This window comes from Grus americana, chromosome 20 (genome assembly GCF_028858705.1).
Source record: "Grus americana isolate bGruAme1 chromosome 20, bGruAme1.mat, whole genome shotgun sequence".
NCBI lineage: Eukaryota > Metazoa > Chordata > Aves > Gruiformes > Gruidae > Grus > Grus americana.
This window is the reverse complement of record NC_072871.1, coordinates 5,625,161-5,644,569: the sequence shown is the minus strand read 5'-3', so window position 1 is coordinate 5,644,569 and position 19,409 is coordinate 5,625,161. Positions and strand designations below refer to the sequence as shown.

The 19,409-nt window shown below is 47.9% G+C and overlaps 1 protein-coding gene across 2 annotated transcripts in view; it reads right to left on the bottom strand.

Annotated features, from left to right (window-relative positions):
- Positions 1-1,098: 1,098 nt before the first annotated feature.
- The window catches only part of EEIG1 (estrogen-induced osteoclastogenesis regulator 1), a 38,006-nt gene continuing 19,695 nt past the window's right edge, over positions 1,099-19,409 (bottom strand). For both annotated transcript variants that reach the window (XM_054848626.1, XM_054848627.1), the window contains exons 3-12: positions 17,414-17,534; positions 17,067-17,096; positions 13,402-13,518; positions 12,855-12,901; positions 10,030-10,187; positions 8,796-8,900; positions 8,338-8,527; positions 8,028-8,149; positions 7,185-7,254; positions 1,099-6,300 (exon numbers count right to left, since the gene is read on the bottom strand). In XM_054848626.1, coding sequence (XP_054704601.1) covers positions 6,255-6,300; positions 7,185-7,254; positions 8,028-8,149; positions 8,338-8,527; positions 8,796-8,900; positions 10,030-10,187; positions 12,855-12,901; positions 13,402-13,518; positions 17,067-17,096; positions 17,414-17,534 — 1,006 coding nt within the window. In that variant the 3' untranslated portion in view covers positions 1,099-6,254. The remainder of the gene's footprint in view (positions 6,301-7,184; positions 7,255-8,027; positions 8,150-8,337; positions 8,528-8,795; positions 8,901-10,029; positions 10,188-12,854; positions 12,902-13,401; positions 13,519-17,066; positions 17,097-17,413; positions 17,535-19,409) is intronic.

Below are 19,409 nucleotides of genomic sequence, written 5' to 3'. Positions count from 1 at the left end.
GCACCAACCCCCCGGGGCAGGGACAGGGCGGCCGCTGCAGCCCCCGGGCCCCACGTCAGTTGCCACTGGGGTGCATGAACCGGGGATTGCCGTGGGTGGGGTCCTGACCGGAGCAGGAAAGCGGGTTGTGAAATCAATGACATTCCCCGTGTGCCGTCACTGCTCAGGGGTTTGTTCAGCGTTAGGCGCCGTGTTGGGGAGCCCTTCCCTCCCTGCGCCTGACAGCGGGATGCAGGCCGGCAGCCCTCCCTGCTCTAGAGCCTCGCCCGCCGCCCTGACATCCTTCTTTAACGGCATGAAGCGTGCTGCGCTGAACGAGGATGGAGAGAAAGGCCGGGAGAGAAGCTCCTGCAGCTTCGGTGCTGTCCCTGGGTGAGGTGAGGTGAGGAGAGAGAGGAGAGGTTTCCTTCGGCAGCAGGGTGCTCCAGTTTTGTCAGCCCCCGTCTGTGAGGTCTGATGGACATGGCTCACCGTGACACCCACCAGCTCAAACCCAACACCAGAGATACTCGCATCCGGTGCCCCAGCCGTGCCTCCATGCGCCGCAGCCGGAGAAAAGGGAAAGGCGAGACCCAACAGCCGAGGGACACAAAGGTGCAGGCAATGGGTGTGCGCGGCTGAGGCAAAGCCGCTTCCTCCTAGGGGCCCTGGTCCCCCCCAGCCTCTGCATGCACTGACACCAAGTACCCAGACACCGAATTCGGCTCAAACCTCCGTTAATGGCATTGCCAGCCTGTGGAGGGGCTGCCCGGCACAAACCACCAGACGTTCCCTGGAGCCCAGAGGCCAGCCGCGGCTGGGACGTGAGGCGTTGCCAGCGACTCGCAGCAGTTCACCTTCCCCCTGGATGGCAGGCTGTTGCTTCCACTGGACTTGTGCTGTACTGCCAGCTCCCCCCTCCAGCTCTGCTCCCGTCTGCAGGAACGGGCTGGCAGGGATCTCAACTCCAGCCGCCAAGGAAATCCTGGAGGGCAAAGTTAAATCCTATTCCAGCACCCCGCATGCCATCAGGCACTGTCTGATCCTTCTGCTTCCATACCAGATATTTCTGAACCAAAGATATATTTAAAACAACAAACAAAGCGAGAAGAATCAGTGTGAAGTACCAAAAACCTTTATTTTCCCCCAAACCATAACAACATTTGACGTTATATTGATTTCCTCATATATTTGTTATTTCTCTACGTTAGGAACCAGATACAGAAAATACAAACACGATCTGTTGAATCAAAGACGGCACAGCATTCCGTTAGAAAAAGAAACAAAAAAACTAGAGGAGCAAGATAAAAATGGTGAAAAATAGTCATTCCCTCCAGCCCAAACTTTCCAAGAATCATCATCAAAATAGAGCAGTGGAAGTAGCTTCTCTTTCTAAACGCACTTCTGCTTTAAGAAAAAAAGTTAGATTTATCTTTAGATTTCAAAGTAAAAAAATGTTAAACTATCTTTCAAGCAATTTTGGAAGTTTGCATAGACCCATTCCCTTTCCAAAAATATCAGCGATCTCTCTATAGAATCTGATATAAATCAAGTGCGCGCCTCGTCTGAAGATCACCAAGCTCAATTAACTTTCAAGAAAATAAAACATGATCTCCCCTTCCCCTCCCTCCCCCCACAAAAATATGGGCTCTACCATTATTCCTTGTGTTTGAGGCAAGTTATGAGGCTCAGCCACACCTCTCGCTCGAGAGCTTCATCCAAATTCCTTTTTTATTTCCCACGTTTCCATGTCCGCTCCCTCCCGATGGGGCAAGGGCAATGCAACACAGAGCTGCGGAGGGCATCAGGTTGGGATGGTGTGGGTGGGCTGACGGATGACGACGCAGCTCTCAGGAGGGAAGCGGGAGGGGGGGGACTTTGCGCTCGTCACACCCCCCCAGCGAGGAAGTGGCTTTTCAAGGACAAACACCTGCGACCAGGCAGTGTTTGTAGGAACTTGTCCCTGGGGACCAGCCTTGTCCACAGGGCTCAGTCACCAGAGCAAGAACTTGTTCAGCTAGAGACTAGGTGGGGTGGCAGGTGATGGGGCAGGAGGGGCGGAGGGTGAGTTCGCAGCTCCTGGGTAAGGCAGCGAGGAGGGGAGCGGGGGGACCCCTCTCCAGGAGGGGTGTTTAACCTAGGTGCTCTAGCGTACCTGGAGTGAGGTTTTTCCCAGAGGTTCACAACAGTGCGTGCAGAGTCCAGCTGCACAGCTACCAGTTAAAAAGAAACAGCAATGACAAAAATAAATAAAAAGTCAACCCCTCCTATTAAGATGCAAATGAAATACGTATTTCTTCAGGTCTCGGCCCGGTTTGGAACCCTCTAAAAACTGAAGCAAACATTAAAAAGGGCTTATTAGCTTTCTGCGGGGGGCAAAGTGATGTGGCAATGAGGGGGGGAGAGATCACACGCCTGCTGCCCATCACACCAAGGGTCAGGACAGCATGAAGGCCCCCATTTAAAGTGCCGACCATACAAAAGAAGATGGAGGAGCAACATCCTTCTCCCCCTTTTTCCATCACAATTTCTAATTGAAACCCATCTCCTTCACCAAGTCACAACTAAGCCTATTCTTTTGGACATTCACTCAGTTTATACTGTTTTTTTTTAAAAAAAAAGTTAGTAAAAAAGTTACATTGAATTTCCCAACTCTTTGCAATTGGCTTCCACCAACTAAAGGTCCAGAGACTGGGAAAGCAGAGCCCTCACGTTTTGTCTGGTCCCTAGACTGGAGCAGAGAGCCAGCTCTGCTCTCCAGGGTCAGCCAGGCATGAGCAGCCCTGCTTGCCAGCATCTGAAACCCAGGGGATGCAGAGTCTTGCCAATAAGGTCCTTTTACTTGTTTAAGCCACCTCTGAATCCCCTGAGAAGGGGAACAATGTGGGGAAGAACATCCCCCCTCAGCCCCCCAGAAATAAAATATCAATGAAACAATAATGCAGTCAAAAAAAACACCAGCCTGCTGGGTTTATAAAAAAAAAAAATTCAATAAACTTCATGACAAAAAAAAACCCAAAGGAAACTAGCCAGCGGTTTGGGTCTGGAAACTGATTCACTTAAATGTTCAAGGTCCAACAAGGAACAGATGGCAGCGATGCCACAAGGAAAAAGTGCTCGCGAGACGCAGCTTCCCAAGAGACGGCAGCGAGTCTGCAGGACAAGCAACTGCTTCCATCACCACCGCCTCATATGCCCACCGCCGGCCAGGGACCGCTGGGCATCGCTCGCGATGGACGCGCAGCAGGAGCTCTGCGTGGGATCTAGAAATAGGAACAGACTGCTCCTTCTGCCCTCCGGGTCTGCTCTGGGTGCTCCAGCCCTGGCTGTGCTGCACCAGGCTGAATGACTAGGGCTGCTTTCTTACTCAAAACGAGGGGTAGGAGAGCTGAAAAGATACATAAAGACCAAGATCTGTGGAGTCAATAATAACGTGAAGACAAGGAAGAGATACCCTATGAGATACAGTTATCAAAAACGCAAGCAGTGATGTGCCAAGCCGGCGGAAGAGAAGCCAGAGACATGCCCAGGTTGGCCACAGCTGTGCGATGGAGCAGGTTACGCCTCTGCCAGCCTGGGAAGATGAGACCAGCTTTCTGAAAAGTTCAACTGCTTCTCCTCTTCCTTCAATGGGAAGATATTCCTCCCTCTATCCCATGGGGATTTCGTGACATGCCGAGCTGCCAGCACCTCGGAACAGCCACCTCTTGCCAACGGGAGCCCAGAAGAAAGCCCTGGGTTCCCAACTGCTCTGACAGTGACTGCCATTGTTTTCCATGGGAACAGAAGCAAAGCAGCAGAAGCGAGCTGGGTTTTGGCCTCTTTCCTGGCTTATGTTTGCTCCTTTCAAGTCCTGGTTGGACCTGATTTCTCGAGGGGTTTCGCTGGCCCCTGGGGAGCGGTCTGACCCTCAGCTCCGCACAGCCATCCGCAGACAGGGCAGGAACGCCCATTGCTGCCTGAGCCTGCCTCTGCCCTCACCCTGACCTGGGCAGAGGGTCGGGCCAAGCCCGGCTTTCTGGCAGAGCCCCAGGGAGAGAGAAAAGCGAGCAGCTCTCCCCTTCCTGCAGACACACAGCATCCCAGGAACAGGGCAGGATGCTCACCAGCCTGCCAGTGAGTGCCAAACCTGCCCAGACTGAATGAAGACGAGATCACCATTAAAAAACACCAGCAAGTGTGAAAGAGCTTTTGTTCTAGACAGACTTGAAAGATCCAATACTTTTTTCCCCCCCTACATTAAACCAAACCAAGGTGTTGTCTGTACCCCCTTCTTACCCTAATCCAAATTTAATTCCCTTTAAAGGGAAAGGGTGAAAAAGATCCATATACTATATGTGGTCTGTCCAAACACAGAAAGAAACCTTTTGACTTGAAGAGAGAAACTGTCGAAACAGAGTAAGCAGCTGTATAGCTTTGCCACACTGCCTAGCACCCTCCCTATGCAGCCATCCTTAGCTAGCAGAGTGAAAAAAAAATATAAATCAAGGCCCTTTCATTCCTTGTTTCTCATTCTGCCAAATTCCCTTTTCCAGTAGCTCATCTGCATGCATTCTGGCCACAGACACCACAATTAATCCTTTTTTTTTCTCCTTTAAAAAAAAAGGCTTTACAATAACTACGAATTTGAACAACGATGTGATCAGTTATGAGTCTTTCCTTGCTGAATGGGACAAGTGTGTGCAGGCACGCGTGTGTCAGAGGAAGGCACGTTCCCAGCCACGCCCGGGAGTGTGCCATTGCTCCGAGTGCACGGCCACCAAGTGCTACTACAGTACACCGGCAAAAGAGGAAAGGGCACTACACAGAAATAGCTTATCAGCTGAGAGTCTCTGTACAGGAAGGGCTGCAAGCACAGCCTGCTGCCGGCCCACGGCTGGGGTCTGCATAGATCCTCATTTGCAATTCAGCTGCCAGGAGAATCTATAAGTGGGAGCTGAAAGGGACCGACATCTCTGCCACACACTGCAAGGAAAAGAGGCAGCTAAAGTGTCAAACAACTGCAGAAACCAAATCCAAAGAAGAGCAATTGAAAGATCAACCAGAAAACAGTTTGAAGCCTTGTCAGAAGAATTCACTTGCCACAGAGCAGGTAAGAACAGCTGCTGTGGCTAATGCAGCAGAAAACACCCATTCTACCTTTGAAGGCAGAGACAGTGGCTTCTCCCCAGCCCCAAAAGGAACCAGCTCAGGCATAGATCCCTGCTGACAGGGCAAGAAAGGCCAACCAACACCAATTCTCTTACTGGCCCAGGCCAAGAGAGGCAACTGTTAATCACCACCACAACAGAGAGACCACTGCAGTCAACTGCATCCTGCTCTGGCCCAGGGGAGGGCTATCAGATAACCAGATTCTTTTCACAGTTCAAGAAGGGCAGTTCCCTTCCTGAGCCAAAAAAAAAGAGGCTTTTTATTCCAAGCTCCAACAGTGACTATTTGCTGAATCAGTCCAGCGAACAGGGATTACGCTCCTGGAACAGCAAGTAGAAGCCTCCTCCAGGTAAAATCTGGAACCTCTAAAGTGCTCCTGCTAATGCTAATAGATGAACACTGCCCTTCCATGCCCAGCAGTGGAAGGGCATAATGCAGTTAGTGGTATAACAAGCACTAGCATTTAACTGTTTATCAACTCCCATCTGGATTGTGGTAGTTTTCTGAAATGCACTTTTGGGAGATCTTTCCTATGAGAAGACGATGTTTGGGGATTTGAGGGTAGGAAGGTGAAGTGCACACCATAGCATACCTTGTTCAGTAAAACCATTGCCTTGGAAGGTGGTGTTCCCTTGCAGAGTCAATGGAATAAAGCATCTTGCAAGTGGCCATTTCACCGTGTCACCAACAAGCAGCTCTTGGTTTGGTTAGAATGGTTTCCCCCTTCCCCAGTGGTTTGAAGAGTTCACAGTGGTATAACCCAACGTTTTGGGGAGAACAAAGCTGAGAAGTCCCCTGTTGCAAGTGAATGGGTGGAGTGAAGGATGCAGGTGAGCAACATCCTCTAGCACTAAGGATAAGCTCAACAGACACCTTGCGTCTGATCAGAAACAGGGGGAAGGCAGGCACTGGAAGAACCAGGAAGCGGAGAAGGGTAATGCCAACGCAGGGAAAGTGCATGATCTGGAGTGGTCTCGGAGTAGTTCTGCAGTGCAAATGTATGGGGAGGGGTGTGGAGAAATCCCTTCTGGAATGCTGCATGAAGAGAGGTAAAGGTTGGCATCCACGTGGCAGCGGACTGGGTAGGGGGCCTGTTTCCAGCAGCTCTACCCTGTTCTTCACATTTAGTGGGTTTCAATCACCACTGGCTCGTAAACTCCAGATGAGACCCTGGGGATGCAGAGGTGAAGAAGATGAGAAAGCCAGGTTATTTGACTTAGTCACATGGACCAAGCAAGTTCTTATTCAGAGCTCTGCACTCACAAACATCGCCCTCTAACCCCACACAAAATACTGAAAATAACGAGTCAGTCTGGCGAGAAGTCAACCCTCATAACACAAACCAGACAGCTACGTGGCAAGTGAACACTAGAGCACTTAAAAGAGCTGGGTGTAACACATGAATCCTTCTAAAGGACAGAGGAAAGGGGGGAGTATCCTGCGCAAACAGCCAGTGTTCCTGGCTTTGCTTTGCTCCCAATTTTGTCACCAACCAGACACATCTTTGCATTACCATTATTGCCTTTTTTTTTTAACCTCAGAAGCTGCTATAGAGGCACAAACACAACTAGCCAAGACACTGTACTAAGAGCTATTGTGGCAAGAAAAAGCTTTATTTGTTCAGAAATCTTTATGAGAGAACAAGCCCTCGACAAAGACACAGGAAGCAGGGAAAAGGGACAATAAACCAGGCTGCTGCAATTTTGCTGCAGGCCAGCAGGAGGCAAAGCTTCCTGGCCTTCAGTGGCGCGCAGGAGCAAACAGGAACCAACCTCTACCATTTTGTCCTTTTGCTCCTTACTTCTGTTCTTGGATCTAACAACTACGATCACATTATCCCTCTGAGCTCCTGCTGAGAACTACATTCATACTCCAGTGCAGCTGTAGCCTGTCACCAGAGGGATCCCAGGGGTGTTAATGTGGGAATAAAGCCACCACATAGCACAAGACGTTGAGAAATCTCTCCCGTAGCGAAAGGTGAAAGTTTCCTGGGTACAAAGACCTAACTAATCTCTCTGGAGCGCCTGTGTTTGCCAGCCTTTCAGAAAGCCTACCTGTTTCCCAGCTGAATACCACTCAAGGTAGTTGTTCCGTCTCTGCTCACAAACAACCTCAGGTTACTGTCTGCAGATGGAAAAGGAAGTAAGACATCAAAATCCAGAACTACCGACGGCTGCCAGGTGCTCCCCTCCCAGACGCATTACACAATGGTCAGCACGGGAATGAATGTGTTTCTGTGAATGCATGTGCATGCTTCCTGGTGTTCTCACAGTAACAGAGCCGCTGGGAACTCCTCCTCTTGCTCTGAAAAAGAGCCTCATCTACAAATCAACCACAGCATTAAGCTCTGGAAGAGTAAATGCAGGGAAATTAATTTGGTGATACTCCTCCAGCTGTTTCTTTTAAGGTAATTCCATTGATGCGAGTTCTTGGTCAGCTCAAACACATCTGAATAGATGAGATGTGGGGCCTCACGCTGCTTTTGTAGGCTCACTGGAGGAGAAACTCAGCCTGTTCTGCTGGTGAGAGGTGGTTACATTCAGTCTAGTTTTAACCCATGCTGAGCGAGGTGTAAATCCCCATATAATGTTGCCATATGCGATGATTTAAGGTGACTGACTATACAAGTTTTTTCCTCCTCTTATCCTGTACATTTGAGCTACTGTTCAACCGCTGCTGTAGTGTGTAGAACAGCAGCAAGTGCTTTTTGCTAATGGATGTGCAGCTCTCAAATCCACATGGTTTGTTTTCCTAGCATAGAAACACCTAGCAAGCACTGAAAGCAAATTCCTGTCAAAAGGGGAAGGAGCCCATGGCAGATCAGATTTGACTGTAAAAGCTTGGCAGCCTTGATAAAGGAACAGCCAAGACCTCCCCTTTGAGACTCTTCCTCTCACCTTCAGTATTGCTGACATCTGTGAAGTCCTGACTCTGCATTATTTTCTCCACTATATCATCAGCATCGATCCTGGTGTCATCCACTCGGGTTGGGTGACTCTCCACTGAATCCTTTTTCCTCCTGGGATGAGAAAATAAAGGGAAAACTTACTCAGCTTTTCAAGATGCAGATTTTCAGATACTCTCCTGCTTGACTTGGCAATAGCCTCCTCCTCAGCGGCTACAATCCAATCTACCGCTGCATGAAGACAAAGGAGTAGATTCTGTCTCTCCTTCCCAGAGAAGGCACTTTGCTCCTGAGTTACCTACCGGGAGGGTCTATCCAGCAGAAGGGCTGGTCTGGGGGGGCGAGGTGGCTTCTCTAGCTTGTGGTCCCGCTCTCCCTCAGGACATTCCACCGTCATACTCAGCCCTCCGGATGCACTGCTGCTGGTGGAGGTATTCCGGCGATGGGTCAAGTCGGACATACTAGAAGAACGGGAGTGCTCCGTGCTGTAACCTGCAAAACCAGAGTGATTACAAACCAGATCTTCTCCCCTTCCTGGCAGCACAGTTAACAGGCAGGGCAGCTTCAGACCAGCATTTCTGCTCCCAAATACAGAGGTTTAGACATACATCTATGAGCTCATCTGCAGAGACTAAACAGGAGACTGATATTAAAGAGCAGGGTGAGAGAGACAGCTGCAAATTACTCTCACAAGAGCTTGTTGCAGGAAAGAAAAAGGGATGGGGCCAGTGCTGGCAGAGCTGTGTGGATCAACAGTTACCGGAGATCTTGGACTGCTGGCTGGCGTAGCTGGAGTTCCGCGAGTGCCCCGAGTGGAAGACTTCCTCTGGGCTGGACAGGTTCTGATCTGGTTCTTCTGGGACACCTGCCAAGGAACAACAGGGCACTCCACTAACACCGTACCCAAGCCAGCATGTTGCCTGCTGATCACCTGGGAGGACTGGAGGCTGATCTTGAGACGTTAGATCAAGGAAAGAGCAAGGCTGTTGGCAGAGCCCTGCTGTTCAGGCTAGCACAGAGCTTAGAAAGCAGCTGGGGAGTAGGGGAGACAACAATGAGCTTCTCTGTCAAGCTTATCACTAATTCTAGCATTCAGTGCCTGCATTTACAAACATCTCTGGGGGCCTGAAGGATCTAAAGGGACCGGTAGTATCTGAAGCTATCCATAGTTAAAAGCATTAAGCTAAACCCAAGAAAGCATCAAATGCCCACTGGCAGTAAAGTATTACAACCTCCATTTGGATGCTTCTCCTATTACTTGTGAGAGAGCTCACACCATTTAAATCACATCTGAATTCAATACATAAACTTCAGCATAACCTCTGCTCCTTTGCTATCCCCCCTGCTTGTCTGTCTTGCAGCAAGCTTATCCAAAAGTGCACAAGTGTAACATGTTAGCCAGCTTTTTAAGAAGAGCACTTGCACACTGTGCTAAGTCACTGAGGCGATGAGACTGGAGTGTTATTTTGGTGCAGTGTATCTGCCTGCACATTTGGAGTGTGCTGGGAAGAAAAAAAGGCTACGGGAAAATGCAGCGCCCTTGAAAATGGGCTCATAGAGAAGCCAAAGAACTCTGCATCAGCAGCTGGAACAAGGCCATTAGACTTCAAACCAACCTCTAAAACCTTCAGGGGAACTTTTCTAGAAGATAAGTCTGAGCAACAGAATAGCTGAGTGGAGAACAATATTAAGTGTCATTGAACACAATGGAAAGCAGGGATGAGTGCAATACATGAATTATTAAATCCCCAGCAAAAAGAACAAATTGCTTTATCTCCACTAACAGAAACATGTGGAAAAGATTCATGCTTCTCCTCAGTTGCACTTAATAGATGGTTTTGTTTTTCTCAATTTTCTTAATGAGCAGAGGGGTGAGGATGGGTGCGGGAAAACATGAAAAATTAAAGAGTCTCTGTGCTTGCAACTGCTGGGAAGAACAAAAGAGTGTCCAGGCACAGCCAAGAGTTGCATGGCTCCAGGACGGGCATTCATACCCGAGCTGAGAATGGCAGTTCTTGGCTTGGTCTGACGCAGAGAGCCAATCGTGGCTGAACTGCTGCTGCTGCTGCTTGTGGTTCCCTCGCCCTTACAGGTCAGCTGCAGGGTTGAGTCCTGTCCCGGTATGGTGATGGATTTGGCGGTGGAAGGAGGCCTGTAATCAGAAGTGAAGAAGGTTACAAACCACCAGGCAGGGACCAGGCATCACCCCACCGCACCGGCTGTTCCCACTCTGCCCTGTCAAGAGAGTCCCTCTGCCTGCACCCACCCTTCGTGGGGACGGGGGAAGGTGGCAGTCCTCTATGACTAGTGACACAGCATGACATTGGATTTTGCTTTCCTACATGCAAGACTCGGGTCTTCCCTACCTTGTACTGCATCTGGACTCATTATAAGGAAAAGCAAGTTTCTGCAGTAAATTAAGGCAAAAAGGGGCCAATCAATCATTTCTACAGGACAACAGGCTCAGAGCCTGTGCTATCCTCCAGAAGACCATCCAGAGCTGCCCCTTTTCCCCCAACACGTGCCCAGCAACCAGTTGGCCTCACAAACAGGAGCCAATTTGTTGTTGTCCAGCTCTAAGTTCCAGCACCCTTTCGTTACACCTCTCTGGCTCAGGTCAAAAAGAAACCTTTTATCCCAGCAACCTCATCCCCCTATGAGAGTACTTTTACAACGATCAAATAACCTTTCCATTTTTTAACTGATGATTAAACTTTTTTCAGTGAGACGAAAGTGTTTTTCCAGCTGTCAAAATTATTTTTCTGGTTATTCTGCGTGCTCCCAACATCCCTTTGTAAATGCTGACTGCGGAGCTGAGTGGCGAGTGCCTGGAGCCCCCTCCCTTCCTCCAGAAGTGTTTTTGGGAGGAAGTCACGGCATGTGCAGCGTGGCAAAATGAATATTCCTGTTGGAGCCCTAACTTCCCTGTAGCCCGAAGTCTGAACTGGAACTGATGGATCATATTATGCTTTTTAAGTGAGGAGTGAGAAAGAAAAACTTTTATTTGTCTCACTTGGGAGCTCCAGGGAAGATGCTACCTTTGCAGTATTTTGGGAGGAAAAAATAAAGTGCCGAGAATATTTTATATAGGCAGCCAAAGAGCCATAAATGTTTCAGGAAATCCACAGCATGCCTTCCCCAGGAAAAAAAACAAACAAACAAACCACAACCCTCCCTAATCACGTTATCAGTGATTTACACGCAACCGGGTACTTTGGGGACTTTGCTTTGCAGGTTAATAAGGCCTTTACAGCCTTAATCAAGCAAACTGTTCCTGCAGCAGCTGTTGGAGCAGCCCGTGGGTCTGTCAGCTCAGGCAGACAGCCTGCTCTGCCCTCCTGCACGACACCCAGAAGGTTCATCTGAGTGCTGCAGAAAGTCAGTGCTCGGAAGTCATTTCCCAGCACAGTTTAATTCCTGCCTAATCCCCTAATGAGTGCCATTTCTCAAAAGCTTTACTGATCAAGGACTATTCTACATGCAAAGCTTCCATTTTTAGACATTTGCACATCGTCAGCATATAAGGAAAAAATGGGAATGACTTTCCTTTAAGAAAATTAGGAGGTTTGACTTTCAGACCGACCCTACTTATATTAAATGGATATATATATATCCAATTCTGCACAATTTTCAGGCATTCTAACAGTGGGACTGGCTTTCACAGTGAAGGAGCAACAGGTATTTTTGTCAGACATATTATTGCCAGACATCCTAGTACTCTAGATTTAAAACATCTGTTACTATTACAAAGTTATGGTTTAAGATATCCAAAACTTCTTTTATTACACTTCCTTCTGAAGCAGAAATTTTTCAGAATCAGATGACACTGCATTTAGGGTTTGAAAGAAAATGCTGCAGCACTATGAAAAACCATTCACAAAATAAACCAACCAAAAATTACGCAGCATTTTATAACAAGAATGCAACCTAATTCATACACTTTACACTAGCTCTTAAAATTAGACCTTTTAGCCCAGAACACCGCTACTACAAGAGATGGCCTCAAGGTAAAGCTTTCTTCTCTCATACTGTTGGGAGTCAACACAAAATATTTATGTCAGCACACGGCAGTACAGTCACACACCTTGCAGCACGCTAAGGCAGGGTGGCTTCGACTGCAGAGTTTTGCAATGCTATACTGCAGTATGAAGGTATACGTTGCTGGTATATTTATTAGTCGATCTCCCAACAACTCTTTAGGCAACAAAACTGCTTTATAGCTTAACTGTACTTATGCTTTCCTATCACGATGCATTAAAAAAAAGTACAATTGCTCTTTCTCTGCTAATTAATACAAATTGTGAACCTTGGTGCCTGCAGAAGAAAAGGAGAACTAAAATATTTCAGCCTTGCAGTATTCTTGTTGCTGTTTCAATTCAAGATCTTTATCCTGTGTGATATGTGCTGAAGTGTGTCCCTTTCCAAGACTGTTTTCTTCATTGACCTTTCCTTTCTCAGAGGTCAGTGAAACCAACCCCAGAGATATGCGAAATTCTATTCTTCACGCAAAACATGAAGTTTGTTATCAACGTCCATTAGTTTCCAAAACCTAACTGACACTAGCAGCGAAAATACTGGCACAACTGATAACCAAGCTGGGAAAACCACAGCAGAGAACAAACCAGTCAACAGCACAGGCTGGCTTAGCTATTGTGGCCGATTCAACAATCCAGACCACCAGTTTCAAGCTCTTCCCTTGTACCTTCCAATATCAAGGGCATCTTTTCCCCTCCCCATCAATTTTAGTCTCCAGCAGAGAACGGCAAGAGAACCAGGTTTCCTGGTCTGCCCAGAAAGGGGTGAGCACCCAGAAACTCACGTTTTGAAGCAGGGGTCCCCCGAGAGCAGGGACATTCCGATTGTGACCTGGAGAGGGGGGACAAGGCACATAGTTAGCCATGCTGCGGCAATTTCCTCACTTCACAACAGCCAGGAGGTCAAGGGTTAGGTGTAAAGATTAGCAAGACCTAGTTCCTTTCCAAAGGAAATCAGCTTCAGGGATTTAGCAAGGTGTTTCCCTCCCTGCCCCAAATCACTGGCACGAGTAACTCCAAGTTGCAGTGGCCCAGCAGGACACCAGCCTGGCCACCCTGATCATGCCCTTAGAACTTTTTTCCCCCCTCCTGTTCACGCTTTCTTTGATGAAAAGAATGCTATCGAGAGTCATCACTTGGCCAAATGGATGCCAAGATATCAAAGGGCAACTCTGATAACGGGAAACTTCCCAAGTCAGACTAGCAGCATAAAAGCAAAGTCCTGTGTTCATACATAACAGGACCTTCTCTCAGGCCTAGCACTGCGCTCTGGCTGCGATCTTTCCAAAGTCAATAGTAGGATTTCCACTGTAGCAGCACCAGCTGCTGTACCTTTAGGATGGAGTTGTCCTGTCGGGTGTTCTTAGTATCATATCCTTCCAGCAAGCAGCAACGGACAGTAGATCCAGAGCCTGCAAATTCTGCCAGATTTAGATCAGCAAAGCCCAGCTGTAGCCAAGGAAACAATAGAGGGGAAGGGGAGAGAACAAAAATCACTCAATAAAGGGATATGCAATGTCACACAGACAAAAGGAAGAGAGTGAGGGCAGAAACAGGAGCTGGTACACGCACAGTCATGTCTATGAAGATGCCCTACTCTTGAGCATGGGCAAGGTTACATTCCTAATCCCAAGCCAGGTGGACACGCGGAGGCCTTCAGGAAGCCAGCCCCATGCGGAGGAAGGATGTACAGTAGTGGTGCTGGCCAGGACAGCGTTAACCAGCCCACAGCCGTTGCATAACCAAGGACATGGAAGGCACTAGGTCAACGATGTGGAAAAAACAGAATCACACATACACAAACATAATAAGGCACTCTTTGTATCGGGCCATCCCAGAATGCAGTGGAGCATGTGAACCAGGAGATGAAAGGATATTGTTACAGAGGAAAGTGACACTGTCCTGAAAAACAGCACTGAGACTTTCAGCAGAGCAAGCTGGAAGTCCAGAGCCATGCAGCAGTGCATGCGCCTCACCCCCACAGATGCAGCTTCTGGGCTGGGGAACTCCTAGAGCAAAGTGTCCTTAACACTGCGAAGATTTAACTAGCAAGTGGTATGTTTGACAGGCAGAAGGGAAGAGAATATTTGAGGGATTTAGTTGTGAGCTCTCTAAACCTTCTCTAACAAAGGGGAAGCAAATAGGGAAGGTGATAGAAAGTTGAAGATCACAGGCAAATTCAAACAGGGTACTGATGCCTCTAAAGTAAAGACAAACACAATGAAGAGGACTTTTGTTTTTCTGCTGTAATTCCTGGTGTACAAATACAGTTTTCCTCAAAGAAAAAGTTACAGCTTCTTTTACGCAGATCTTCAGCAATAAAAGTTAGTCGTGTCTCATCTAATCTGATCAGGAAGAGATGCTGTGCCCCATATTTGGCCAAACCGTCCAAGCATGGAAAATTTGCGTCACTTCCACAAGAACACGGAGAGAAGGTGGAAAAGTAGCAGCTCAGACCTAGCTGTTATTCTGTGCATTGCAGTACATTTCTCCTGCCCTGGTGCTGACAGCCAGATGATACAGCTGAACTGGGAACCTCACACAGAAGCACCATCCTAAGGAAATGTGGTGCTCTCAACTGTGGAAGCTGATAGGGAGTTACAGCACAAACCACAGGCACTGCTGTACGAACCCTGGCTCCCACTGTTCCAAATCAAAAGTCTGAACCACAGCCTGCACAAGATATATGATTCAGGGGAAGACAGCAGCAAGATTAGCATAGCTACTTCCTCCATCCCATTCTCAACAGGGAACAAGAGCTGATGGCAAAGGAAAAAAAGCATGGGATAGAGCAGGAACCTTTCTTCAGCAAAAAAGGAAGGAAAAAAATAACCTAACTTTTCTCCCTCTTTTCTCCCTTCTTAAGAATTCCCTTAAGTGTTCCTCCAGCCCTTGCTGTAGATGTTCTTCTGTCTCTTCTAGCCAAGGGCTATGCTGCTTGCTGAATATTCACTGATAAGGAAAAAAACAGTGAATTTTTATCTCTCAGAGATAAACAGGGCAGGAGAAAGCCACAGCGGGAGCTCCAATCCACCAGTGTGACAAAACTGTAGGACAGAGGAGACATGGCACAACCACACCAGCAGAACAACGTGGCACAGGAGTGGCCCAGACCCAGATGCCTCTTCCTCCACCACAGCACTGACTTCTCTGAGAAGACTGACATGGGAGGACAGAGTGTGGGAGAACCCTCCAGCGACCCATACGGTGTACTGAGGTCAGAAGCTCTTCTCAGGAAGCAGACTCCCAGTATATAGAGGAAGGATCCCTTAACAAAAGGGTGTTTTCAGATGTAACCTTTCAGAATAGTTTCCTCAGTTTTCCAGCCAACTGATGGTGTTTCTTCCGGCTTGGGGAAAGAGTTTCCGCTTTATCAGTCCTTCCTGTTGGCTTCCGCTTTATAACCCCTGACATCGAAGTGACATTAACGTCAAACCAATAGGTATACGAGTCAATGGAAACTCTGTCTTGAGCACAAACAGCTCCATCGCTCTCAGTCACTGCCAAAGGGAGACCAGGTAACGAGGGTATTCACAAATTGCGTTTTCTTCTGCACAACTGGAGGAGTTTTCAGCTGAATGAATGTGCTTTAAAAAGGTGAGGACTCTTGTTTAGAATGGGAATGGGAAAATAGTTGCATGAACATAGACTGCACACTTCTGCTAGAAATGTTATGAAACCCAAGTCAGGTAGCTCTGCCACAAGGACCTGCCTGGAACATGCCTGGTCCATAAGGCAAGACTGCAAGGCTTAATCATCCTGTCTGGTGTGACATCCCTCACCTCTGTGCTGCTGAAGTGCTCAGGTCACGTTCTGTTGAATTCTAGGAGAACGCAGGAGAAGCAAGATACCAGCCCAAGAGATGACAAGTACTTGAGATTTGGTCTCCAATTCTGAGCTGGAGCAACTAGGTCTCTTTCAAAATGTCACTAAACATAGCTGGAGACTGAGTAAAAGGGAAGTAGGTTAGAACATGGCCTGAATAAGAGTCCAGGTTAACTTCACCACGGAGACATGCCTTCAGGCTTTCTTTAATTCTGCATTTTGAAATACTGCGGGAAACTTCAGAATGGACACTGCGGGAGGAACAGGCTGATGCATTTACTTTGTCGCAGCTCTGCAGAATGGAGGAATAACCTCCCCCCAGTGTGAATTTAGTGAAAGAGAAACTGATGGCCCTAGAGACCGTGTCCTAATTAGCAACAAAAAAAGGAACGGTGTGGGCAGCAACATTGCCCTCTATCACACAGCACAGCAGTACATAGCAGTGAGTGCAGTTCACCCTTCAAAGCCAGTTGCCTCTATGGTCTCAGGAAGGATATTGATTAGAATTCTTACAAGGTCATGCGTGACCTGAACATCTGTTTATTAGAAACTAGCAGCAGTGACTCATTTTCAAACAAACATGGTTTTGGGCTCTGTGTGAGCTGAACTTCTAAGCCAACATTGTCTCTTGATCCAGCACACAGAGAAGGGGGTGGCCCATTGTCTCTCCCATAGCACAGGCAAGAAAACAGGGCAGAACAAACTAAAACATCCCTGATGATCAGTTTGGTTTTTGCCTCAATGCCTCTTGTGCTTTGGAAGGTGATGATTTCTGCTGTAGGTTTCTGTGTGCACTCATGAGGCAGCGAGGTGCCTACCCCAGCCACAGCTGGTTGCTGTGCTCTGGAGAACAGAACTGGAATCTGTGTTTCTTTATTAGCAAGACGTTGCCAGAAGCCAGAGAGTTCACATCTGACTCAGAACTTCCCCAAAGTTTGAGGACATGCAGATCATCTTCCCAACCCCCTTCTCAAATCCACATCCAGTGTAATCTGGATCCTGTCCCAGCAAGTTGATTTTTTTGGGAAATCACTTAACTCAGGCTTAAACTAAGAACTAATGACCGTCTCTCCAGATTGCTTCACACAGCAGCCACTGGTTTCTAATGGGTGTAAGGCACTAACAGAAGACAAGACCATCATTACTCTGCCACATTTGCCCTTTACTCTTACCTTTGAGTAGGTTTTTCCGCCCTTCAGCTCCTATAACGGGACACAAAACAAACAGGAAAAGCAGCTATTATATGTGCTAGGGAAACAGGGAGAAAATCATTACTCAATCCTGGAATTTGCTCTCAGGATTTCACAAACCTCTGTCTCTCAAGGGTTACCAGTACCCTGGTCGCTCCCACCCTCCGTCAAGCACCCATGCTGGAGAGAGAGACACTCCATCCTGACCTAAACAATCTTTCCTTCCCACCAGTGTCCATGCAATTCTTCTTGCTGCCAAAAAAGCAGCTGGTAACCACCATCAGTACACTGGTGCCACTACCTGCCAGAAGCAGAAGCTAGATGCTCACCTTACGGACAGATACTCGGCAGATGCAGGGGTCCAGGAGTCCTGTGGCTGGGTTGGCACTCATTTTACACACAAAGGTGAATTTCTTTTTCCAGCGGACACAGTTTTCCTGAACTTCCTCTCTATGAGAATGCAAAAAACAAAACAAAACAAAAACCAGTCTTCAAATAAAGGTACAAAGCCGTATCAAACCTGACTATTAAGTATCTTTTTTAATGACTGATGATCTGGCCTGCAAAGATCCTCTACAATACCACCTGAAACTATACCACACAAAGGTGTTACGTTAGCATCAAGTTTTTCACTAGTCAATACAGGTAAAATCCACCTGGGTTACAGGGAAGACTAATCGTCCCATCAACAGAGTTTGCCTTCAAAACTCTCACTAGCTCTCCGACATTTCCTGCTGAGCCGGTTTAGCTCATTCACCGTCTGGCTTGGACAGATCCAACATCCGTAACCGAACTGGGCTGAAGGTTCGCAAGCTTATCTTCCTACAATGTGCCTTTTTTCTACAGCCTCTGTACAGCAAATGTGCTACGTGTACTGGACGGCTTGTCCTTCCCAGGCAGCTGTCCTTCTTCTTATGCTGGGACTAAGCCAGTGAGGACGGCCAGCTCGAAGGAGGACAAAAATGCACGTGGAAATGCTCCTGGGTGCACACAGACAGGAGCATGCCAAGCAAACACTGTGCTTCAAATCATGGGGGGGGTGGGGGTTCAAACCGTAGAGCAGTCTCAGCCTGGGAGGAGGTGGCTTTGCTTGCACAGCTTCTGAGCAGCCTACCCTGATCTCCAGGGTGAGAGGAGAAGCACACGGCTCCGGTGTAGCCTGAGCCCGCAGGAAGAAAAGAGAAGAAACCTTCCTGAGCACAGGAGTCATTTCAGGTACAGCTTTAGCTTCTGCAGAGCCCTCAGGGGAAGCTGGATTTCACCCTTCAAAGGAGGCATGTTCAAAGGAGCCTGGAAACAAGGTGTGTGGGTCCTTTCACGGGGCTCCGGTTCCCCACGGATCCTCTGCAGGACCTGATCTGTTTATAGCTCGGAGCCTGGCCCTCAGCCAACGAAGGTCTCAAAGTAAGGAGGCTGGGGGGAGGGAATATGCTTTTGACAGCTATGAGCTAGCAAGTTTGCCTCTCGCTGCTATCTCTCCTCTTAGCACAGGACAAAGGGGTAAGGGCACCTGATAAACTGTTGGCATTAGCAGGGAAAGGGAGGCTTCCCACCATCTGACGAGGGCATGGCACGAGCCAAAGAGATCGGTGGCAAAGGGGAGAATGATCAGTCTTGGTACTGCCTCAACTCTCCTGGGACGGAAGGGGCAGAAGCCCAACAAGCCCTTCTCTAACCTCGAGGTGAGCCCAACAGGACAGGCACAAGGACTGGATCCTGACCCAGGAGATCCTTGCTAGTCCTCCAAGCTGTTTTGTTGGACCTGAATGTGCTGGCCAAGGCAAAGACAGAGAACAGAAAAGGAGTAACTGACAAAGAACTGAAACCTGTAATCCTCTGTAATGCAGATAAAGGCTGATCATCTCTGTTTAAAACGTGGGAAAACAGAAGGCAGCAATTCCTTCAAGGCAGTGAACTTAAACTCCTTCCAGACAGAACTAAGGCTAGCTATTGAAGTCATTGAAAAGTGAGACATCTAAGTGCCGAAAATACCTTTGAATCTGGGATTAATTCAAGATGAGATCTGGTTCTCATTGCTCCACTCAGCTCACTCCAGCTCCTTCAGACAGGAGAAGAAACACTTCCAGAGGGATTAAAAAGGCTTTGCCTATAATAAAATATTCACTGAGCCGGCCAAATTAGGCAAGTTACATTTCAGATGTGAGGTGCCTTAAACCTGACTTAACAATAGATATCCTGAATGACCTAAAGGAAGGAAAATTCAGGTACAGATGCAAACAGGAATTCAACAGAACAGAAAACGCTTGTGAACACATATGCTTCAGAAACACAAGGAAGGTACAAGGGATGCAGAAAACACTGAAT